The 10,220-nt window shown below is 38.6% G+C and overlaps 1 protein-coding gene across 1 annotated transcript; it reads left to right on the top strand.

The window, feature by feature from the left end:
- The first annotated feature begins 1,154 nt into the window (after nucleotides 1-1,154).
- On the top strand, nucleotides 1,155-8,738 carry LOC130834039 (C-type lectin domain family 2 member D11-like). The gene is made up of 5 exons (XM_057704139.1): nucleotides 1,155-1,302; nucleotides 3,901-4,026; nucleotides 6,111-6,286; nucleotides 6,854-6,960; nucleotides 8,591-8,738. The coding sequence occupies exons 1-5, from the start codon at nucleotides 1,224-1,226 to the stop codon at nucleotides 8,736-8,738; spliced, it is 636 nt and encodes a 211-aa protein (XP_057560122.1). The 5' UTR covers nucleotides 1,155-1,223.
- Nucleotides 8,739-10,220: the final 1,482 nt, after the last annotated feature.

Raw genomic sequence — 10,220 nt, 5'->3', positions numbered from 1 at the left:
AATTTCAAGATTTTTTGTTCTAGTTCTGTGAAAAATGCCATTGGTACTTTGATAGGGATTGCATTGAATCTGTAGATTGCCTTGGGTGGTATAGTCATTTTGATAATATTGATACTTCCAATCCACGAACATGCTATATCTTTCCATCTGTTTGTGTCGTCTTCAATTTCTTTCATCACCATCTTATAGCTTTTGGAGTACAGATCTTTTGTCTCCTTATATAGGTTTATTCCTAGGTATTTTATTCTTTTTGATGTGATGGTAAGTGGGGTTGTTTCTTGAATTTCTCTTTTTGAGGTTTTGTTGTTAGTGTATGGAAATGCAGCAGATTTCTGTGTATTAATTTCCTAAACTGCAACTTTACCAAATTCATTTTACATATATATAAAAAAGATATATGTGTTTCTCCTATTATCTCAATTTGTTAGAGGCAATCAGGTCACTGTTTAGTCTATGGCTAATTGTTCCCCACCACTGAAGCAAGATATTTGTGAGTACTCTTAAAATGCTCCATAAATGGTGAGGTTTTCCAGTCTAGCTGGTCTGAACAAGGCACTGTTCCCATCTGGATGAGAACACTGGCTACTGTTTCCTCTAATCATTTCATATGTTTTTTTTTTTCCCTCTATCCTCATACACAAGTGCAGATCGATGCACTGCTGAATACCCAAGGGGGGCACACTGTACATCCCCAGAGTCCTCTGTCTGTGCATCTCTCTTTTCTGATACTCTGTCTGCATAGGTCTTGTCTCTGAGCTTTCCCCTTCACCTCTGGGAATCTCTTGACATTTCTCTGGTTTTACCATGCTTAAACCACACCTACAATATTGTCTCTGGGCGGTAAGCTGGGGAAATTGCAGGGCTCACCAAATTTGTTTTCAGAGGATCACTGCCATTCATTAATTGATACCCAATAATTGAAAAGGATTTTTTTTTTCACACATTTTCTTTTTTTTTCTTTTTGGTTGATTCAGGCAGGAAAGTACAACTACTACAACTGGTTCCTATTATTCCACTGAAGGGAACAGAAGTCTATGGAGCTGACCTTTGTAAAATGAAAGTACTTTACATTTTTCAAATTCTAAAGGGCTTGTCAGCTTCCTGTAGTTCCTGTACAGCCCATACACTTTACTTCTCTTTAACCAACTGTTCAAACGGAAACTGCTTCTCTGACTCTCCAGCTGCTAAGAGACAGGGCCGAATATTTTTGTTCAAGCAGAAACATGACCGCAACAGAGCATTCTTTGAAAATCTTACTGACAGACCCTACCTCCAGAGAAGGCATGGAGGAGGGGAGATCTGGTAAGGTAAAATTGATAAACTTTGATGAAACAAAATCGAGGTTGGAGAGGGGAGCTCTTATTCTACTGGGTTTTATCAGAAATTTTCAGAAGTGATCATAAAAATGATATGAGCATCTTTTAAACATAACCATTTTAGTTAAACGGTTTTGATTTAACGAGAACATCAGAGTATTAAAGCAATATAGTGATTGATTATTAAAAGCATTGGTTGAATTATAGGATCTATCTGGTTAATTTTGTTATTATCAACATCCGTGCATTAAAATAAATTTTTTTAACCTCTTTCCCCCTCCCCATTTGATGTTAGCTAAGAATTAATTTCTTACTGTTCTCTAAAGAGACTTTGGTTTAATAAAGTCATGAATAATTGTTGAGGCAAAAAAAAAGTTGCCTGCAAAAACTGGGACTATTGGTGTGTAGATCCTTTGTAATTTAAAATCGGATGTGGCAGTTTGAGCATGGGAATTGGAGGCCAAACCCATCCACCAACAAATCCTTTAATATTTTTAGTTTGTAGCAAATTTGTTGAGAAAGAAAAAGAACATAGCTCATGCATGTTTGTAGTTCAGTCCAGCAGAAAGAATACCTTTTACTGAACCTCTATTTTCTGCTAAAAACCTGCCTCTCTTTCTTCTTTCCTTCCCTCTCCCTGAATTTTATTTTTTATCTGGGACAACATGATATTTTAGTTCTTGAAACACAGGGTTCATGCTTAATGAAAAAGAAAGTTCTTCAAGAATGTTAATAGCTAAGCTAAGTGCATATGCAGCTGAAACTTTGGTGCAAATGTGAAACCTATATTTTTTGAAATGTAAACTCTTTCTGTAAGTTAACTAAGTTTTCTAGAACATGGAACTAAAAGTTAGAATCAGTAGACCAGTAATATGGTGCATTTCTCCGTTCTTCTGTGAGATAACTGCTAACACCATTTTCAAACTAGAAATTTGAAGGTCATTGCGTTCAGAGTGTAATATAAGAGGCATATGAATTTAGAGGGAGACAAATGTGTAAATGGAATTTTTTGCATAGATACCTAGGGATGGGATTGCTGGGACATTTGGTAAGGTTATGTTTACCACACCTAACTGCCAAGCTGTTTTCCAAAGTGGCTATACTGTTGTATTTCCGACAACAGTGCATGAGAATTCCATGTGGATCATTTCTTCACCATAGCTTAGTTTTGGTGTTTTGTTCTATCTGCCATTCCAATGTGCATATAGTGGCAGCTCTTTGTGTTTTAATTTATGTTTCCCTAATGACTGGTTATGTTGGATTCTTGATTCATGGGAGCCAGCTGGGCACTCATAGGAGCTGCCTAGGGCCACTAGAGCCAGCAGTCCTTGGGTGAGAACAGGCCTGGGCTCCCAGGAGCCTGCCTGGAGCCCGTGTCACAGGACTTGGGTCACTGGAGCTGGCAAGCACTGGGGTGAGAGGGGCCTGGGTTCGGGGGAGTCTGCAGGGAGTCACAGAGGGCAGCAGGAGTCAGCCTGATCTGATGCCGGGGTGGGCAGGTCTGGGATCTGTAGTGAAGTCAGGCACTGTTTTACTCTCCTCTTCCCCAGTGCTGACTGCTCAGGCCTGGGGGAAGGGTGTTGGGGGCTTGGATTCCCAAGGGTTCACCAGGGGCCTGGTGTCACAGGAGCCACCTGGAGCTTCTGGAGTTGGCAGGTGCAGGGGGTGGACAGGGTTCTGGGCTTCTGGAGCCTATAGGAAGCCCTGTGTGGAAGCTGTCTGAGGCTGCTTTATCTGCCTGGAGTTGGTGGAGTAGGCAGGAGCTGGGATGAGGCATGGAGGTGGGTGTGCCTGGAATCCTTGGCTCTTGGGAAGATATTTTCATGCGCAGATAATCTGCAAATTGATATTTCTACTGGGAGATGAGTGGATGTCACTTCTAGAAACACTTCCACTTCTTTCCAATCTCTATGCCTTTTATTTACTTTTCTTGGCTATTGCCACTGATAGAACCTCTAGTAAAATGTTGAAATTGAATTGGTGAGAGCAGACATCCTTGCCTTGTTCCTGACCTTCAGAGGCAGTCATTCACTTTTTCACCATTAAGTACCACGCTAGCTGTACCTATTCTGTAGATGACATTTATCAGTTTAAGTCCTTCAATTCCTAATTTGTTGGGATTTGTTATCTTGGATGAACATTACATTTTCCACATTTTTTTCTGTATTTTTCAAGATGGTCACATGCTTTCCCTTTCTTATTCTGCTAATATGATAAATTATGTTGATTAATTTTCTAATGCTCCTCTCAGTCCTTCTAACCAGACCTCTTATTTATGGAGGTAAATCTGGATCGTTTGTATGTTTCTTTTTCACCCTGATTTCTACTCTTTTTGTTTCTTACTCTCTCATCCGCTTTTCTGCCAATAACTGGAAGATTCTCTAGGGGAGAAAAAGCTCAGTTTCTCTTCTCCCTGGTCCCATATGGGCCATGGCCATCACTTGTGGATCTGGACCTTTTGTGAAGAGAGTTGACAATAGGGGAGCTGAGGTACAGCTGACTTTACAGGTTGATTCTGTGATAAATTTAAGATTTTCTTCCTAATGCCTTCATGAGACTGAGATTATAACATTTGTATTTATAGGTAAACATCTCCAGAGAAAATGTCTAGCAATCATAACTCCTGGAGCCCGTGTCACACTTCATTGTTGCCTCATCATTATTGTCATCCTACTTATAATTGTGATGGTTCTTTCCACTTTGGTGGCAAGTAAGTTCCCTGTTCTCCAAACTTTACAATGTTCTTCACACATTTATATTGTCGATAAGTATCTATTGAGATCCATTATGTGCCAGGCAGTGCTTGAAGTGCTTGGGGTATATCAGTGAACAAAACATGCAAAACATCCCTGCCCCCAGGAAATGCATATTCTAGCAGGAAGACACAGACATTATAATATAGGGGTAACAGGTTGAGGAATACAAGTGGCCAGGGTAAGCTCCCTTGAAAGGATGACTTTTCAACAAACTTTTGAAGGCGATGAAGGAGCCATGTGGCTAAATGGGGAAAGCATTCCAGGTGGTGGGAACAAGTAGAATCAAAGGAGGAATCTCCTTGGTATGTTTGAGGAACAGCGAGGAGGTTTCCTCAGCTGAAGCATGATGAGAATGAGGAAGAGTAGTGAGCTGGGGCTCAGGGAGATAATAGTCTGATGAGTCGGTTAAAGACTTCGGCATTTATTTTGAGTGCAGTGGGGAGGATCATGCAGGAAGGGAATGGCATGATCTGAATTTCCCTGTAGAGTAATCATTTTGACTGCTACATTGAGAACAGATTGTTAGGATAAAAGGTAGACTCAGGGACACCTATTAGGGCAAACTTGTAGAAATCCAGGCCAGAGAGGACAGTGGCTTGGCCCTATGGTAACAGTGAAGGTGGGACAGGGTGTCAGAATCTATTACGGAAGTTTAGTCAACAGTATTTCCTATCAGATAAGCGAGGAAATAGTGAGGTTAGGGAACAAAAACATCTATTCTTCCCATAGCCTACACTTGGAAATCTTGCTGGTTTCAGAGCATCTAACAGGACCCAAATATTTTTATACACATCTAACAAAAATATCTATAAAATAGAAAACTACAGCAAACCCTACATTGTATTTGTGGTGCTAAAATCAATATTTGACTGTGTTATGTTTTGAATACTAGAAGGTTTTATATCCCCTACGAAACGTACCATACTAAAATTTAGGAAAGTTCAGGAGTTTGCCATTCTTTTGTCAAGAGTAAGAAGGACTGATATTAAGGAATGTGTGGGAGAGGAGAATCTGTATGATACTAGGAAAGAATACCACAGAAATTAAGTGCTGTAAATATCGATTTCCTTAAAACCATTAGTGTCCATGTTCCCCTGGGAAGTCAGATGCACAGGTACCCTGCTTGAAGTCCAGTGGACTGTTGACTTTTGTACCTGGGATAAGACAGTGAGTGATGACTTAGGAAGGGAACAATCGAATGTACGTACTTCAAGATGGACCTCAAGGGTAAAAGGTCACCACATAAAATATATATATTTATTCACATATTGGTTTCCATAGAACATTCTATTCCAAGGCAAATCCTCAATATAATAAAATCATTTAGGAAAAAACAACTACTGCTAGCTTGCCCACAGCAAGAGATTATGGATCTCGATATTGCATTCTCCCAGAAAGCAAACAAATAAAAATGACCTCCGAAAGGCCTGCTCTTTTGGCAAGCAGTGAACTGCAATCACATTTCCACATATTGAGTAGCAGTTGGTAGTTTATAAATGGTTAAGGCTGGCAGCACTCCAAGAGGCGTTGGTTGGTAGTGCATTACAGCTCAGCAATTCTGCACTTAACCAAGAGTGGGGCAGCTTCCATAGAGAGTATTTACAGCGTAGCCAGGCACTTGAGAATATGTTTCTGGAAGCACAATAAGATGATGAGGAGGGAAATTATATAATGAATAGTGCCAAAATACATAAAAAGGGAACTATTCCTTGGGAAAACAAACGCCTTTGGGCATGGAAGACATTTGTTAACAATCTGTCTACCTATAGAAAGTAGCCCGTTTGGATTTTAAGAAAAAAAAATGCTACTAGCAAAGACCATAAAAGTTCAAGATTCTAGTTGATATTTGGTCCTGTTTTTCTTCAAATCCCTCATTTTGGCATTTGGTTATACTGTACCTACACATATGCATACATGAGTGTATATATGTGTATATCTACATACATAAAACCAAAGGACTGACCTCAGGATGGGAAAACAGATAAGAGGGATGAGAAAATGTATTTGTTATGATTCACTGTGCCTGTCTAATTTTTAGCGAGAAGAGCAAACCTGGTCTCCAATGTTCTGTATGTTACCTGCCCAAAAGGATGGATTGGATTTGGAAATAAGTGTTTTTATTTTTCTGAAGACACAAGGAACTGGACATTCAGCCACACATTCTGTACTTTATTAAAAGCTGATCTTGCTCAGTTTGAAACCGAAGAGGAGCTGGTAAGAAATATTTTTTGGATCATGTTCTTTGTTGATGAGAAGGATATATAGGCTGCAGAGGGTGAAAGCTGAAAGATGAGGAAGGACCCCACTCCAGGCAGACCTGGGGGTGTGGGATGCATATTAGTGCCTAATATTTGCTGGGGGTATGTTCTCTGCCTGGAACCCTGTGAGACAATTCAGATACATTCTCTCATGTAATTCTCATGGTTAACCTTCAATTAGATGTATTGTTGCCATTGTACAGAGAAATATGGTAGCCATGTAACTTATCATCCAAATCAGGACATTTGGGGGAGTGAAAGTGAGACTATTAATATTATGCTGGAAGCACAGGCATAACCTCGGACTTTGTCAGTGAAATTGGGATGTGTGGTCTCTTTAATGTAATTTAGGATCAGAGACATTTGAGTGACTTAAACTGAGAATTGGAGACTAGTTTCCATTGAAAGTCTAAGCTTCTCAATTACACCAGGCTGCTACCCAAAGAGAGAGGGCTGGAGGGAAGAGAGACTCAAGAGTAATATGAAAGAGACATATGTTTTTACTTTCTGTGTTTTATAATAGAACTTCCTGAAAAGATACAAAGGCCCATCTGACCATTGGATTGGCCTTAGCAGAGAATCATTACTTCATGTTTGGAAATGGACAGACAGCACTGAATATAAACCCTGGTATGATTTTAGACTTCTTTTCCTTCTGTTGTGTTTATGTGTTGTTATTTGTGTGAGTTGTGTTTATGAGAAAATAAATTTAGTATCATGGAAGTCTTACTGCTCTGTGAGGTAAGAAGTAGAAATCCTTTGTATGCTCTTCCATTTATTAGCTGTACCTTTGGAAAATCTTTACTTATTGTGATTTCAGTTGAAATCTTTAGCATGGGGATGACATTAGACATAGTTCTTCCACTTTCATCCACTGACTTAAAATGTGCTGAAATCCCTATTTAGAATATAGACAGAACAGCTGATGCACAGCAGGGGTCCTGCAATCTTAGAAAGCCACTGAAGTATTGATGTCCACAGACTCTCATTCCACTCTTCCAGCTCCTGCACCCATTCATAAAAGGAAAGTCATCAGGAAACCAATGGGAATCCCTCCTAAATTATCTCTGGAAGGAACTTAGTAATATACCTTGGACTGTGAAACTTCAGTGGGGGTATTTTGAATGTAACTATTACATTGGAGCAGATAAAATGTAAGGGCCCAGTCACTTCCATCAATCAAGGCTAAGCCCATTGAAGAATTTATTTTCACACATGTAAGAAACAGGTCAGGAAAACACTGAAAATTGTCTTCACTGAATGCAACTGACAACGAAAATAATCAGTAAGCAATCAATAATAAGAAGAGAAAAGTTTTATATGAGCCAAGATGAGGAATAGCTCGGGAGCCCGCTTCCCAGATTACTCTGAGAAACTGCTCTAGAGAAGCAGGGTTTCCAGCACAGTTTCATATTTTATATTTTATATTTTATATATTGTCAGAAGAGAGAACAATAAACAAGTCAAGGTTACATTTCTTCTACATTTCAATTTTTTTAAGCTCTTTATTGGAATATAATTGCTTTACTCTCTTGTACCAGCTTTTGAGGTACACCAAAGTGAATCAGCTGTATTTATACATATATCTCCATATCTCCTCCCTCCTGCGACTCCCTCCCACCCTCCCTGTCAACATTTCAGATTTAAAAAAAAAAAGAATAGACTAGCACGTACACAGCAGGTCAGTTTGGCCTTGGCGCCTGGGAAGGGAGTGTTATCCTTGAAGGAGTCCCAGCATTGGCGTCCCAAGAAGAGGGGCATTTAATCTTTATTTTTAACATGGACATTCTCTACTTCTGGTCAATGTGCCCTTTTCTTTAATAATTGAAGCAGATGTACAATGTATGTTTGATAGGCCACAAGCAGGCTGCTTTAGATAGCATACAATTCAAGTTAAATCATGTATAAGCCACATTGACTTCCCCATATCTCAATAGGTGGAAATTTCTTTTCTCACCACTGACGGCAGCAGTTCACTTGTCTACAACAGTGAGCACTAGTTAAATACCTGATCAACAGCATAACTGGACTTGGTGTGGATGATGATCTTCTGACACTCAAGCAGGGATGTTGAGAATATAAAAGGAACTGAATACAGGAATGGTGTACATTTACTAAGAAGCCATATGAATGACAGAGTTTTCACTTTTCTCTTGTTCACATTAAAAATACTTGGAGTAGAGGTGCTGAAGAATATAGAGGAGGAATGAATGTAGACGTCCAAGCTGTGCTTTTTTAACATTTTTGTGTTTGGTTATAGGTTTGCCATCAAAGGAGTTGGGGAATGTGCCTACCTGAATGACATTGGAGTTAGTAGCGCCAGGAGCTACATAGCTAGAAACTGGATTTGCAGCAAGACAAATAATAATGTCACTGTGTACCTAAATACTTCAAGAAATTTTTTTTGAATTTCACACACCATCTCCAAGAGATGCATTATAAATTGTTATATACAGTTGCTGCTCTATTGCTTGGCCTGCCATAACATCCCCAATATGCATTTATAGTATCTGTTAACAAAGAGGCAAGCTCTCCTTGAATACTATAAGGACTTGAAAGAGCATGAAATTAATTAAGTAGGTATCAAATAATATGATTTGATATTTATATTTTGAACCCAACCAATATGAATTAATTCCTCTTTTTCTATACAGACAGCCCTTTCTTTGCACACATGTGACTGTAAAAATGACTATGATAGCTGTAAGCTTGCAAAATGATTTTAATAACCAATGAGAAAAGTTATAATTGGTTGACACTTTCAAAATTCTCTCTTGGTTACAAATATATAAGGGAATTTTAAAAAGTACTAAGACTAGGGACTTCCCTAGTGGTCCAGGCTATGACTCTGCACTCCCCATGAAGGGTGCCTGGATTTGATCCCTGGTCAGGGAACTAGATCCCACATGCCACAACTAAGAGGTCATATGCCGCAACTAAAGATCCCGCATGCTGTAACTAAAGATCCCACATACTGCAACTAAAGATTCCACACTCCGCAACTAAGAGTCCACATGCCACAACTAAGAGGTTGCAGTCTGCAACTAAAGATCTTGTATGCCACAACTAAATATTCTGCATGCTGCAACCAAGATAGAAAATCCCGTGTGCCACAACTAAGACCCAGTGCAGCCAAAAGAAAAAAAGAGTACTAAGAATAATATTTATTTTAGACTCTGTATTTTAAAACATTAGAAACACTGACATAGTGCTTTTTACGCTTTAATTCTCAGTGTTTATGTTTTAAATTACAGTGTGCTAAATATTATACCTATAAACAAATACCAATCTTTATTGGATTTTAAAAATTCTGCTTTTACCCCAATTAAATCACAAATAGTTAATTACTTCTACTGATTAGGCATGTAGTATGCAATCTCAGAGATGTTTATATATGATGATTGATTTTTAGAAACAAAACATTTAAAACTTTTTTTTGGGTTAGCTACGCTGTACTGATGAGTCCCAAAAAGGACGAAATAGCAATTTATAATGCATCCTCTCTCTTTATGTACTTCCATTTCTCCCATTTCATTGGTGTATTTGTCAGTTTCTTCTTTTTTTTTTTTAATTTATTGGAATATAGTTGATTTACAATGCTGTGTTAGTTTCAGGTGTACAGCGAAGTGAATCAGTTCTACATATACATATATTCTCTCTTTTTTAGCTTCTTTTCTCATATAGGTCATTACACAGTATTGAGAAGAGTTCACTGTGCTATATAGTAGGTTCTTATTAGTTATCTGTTTTATATATAATAGTGTGTATATGTCAGTTCCAATCTTCCAATTTATACCTCCACACCCCCTTACCACCTGGTAACCAAAAGTTTGTTTTCTTTCTTTTTTTAATTGTTTTATTGAATATACCAGTCTCTAAAATGAACGTGT

This window comes from Hippopotamus amphibius, chromosome 12 (genome assembly GCF_030028045.1).
Source record: "Hippopotamus amphibius kiboko isolate mHipAmp2 chromosome 12, mHipAmp2.hap2, whole genome shotgun sequence".
In the NCBI taxonomy this organism is placed as follows: Eukaryota; Metazoa; Chordata; class Mammalia; order Artiodactyla; family Hippopotamidae; genus Hippopotamus; species Hippopotamus amphibius.
This window is presented reverse-complemented; position numbering and strand designations above follow the sequence as displayed.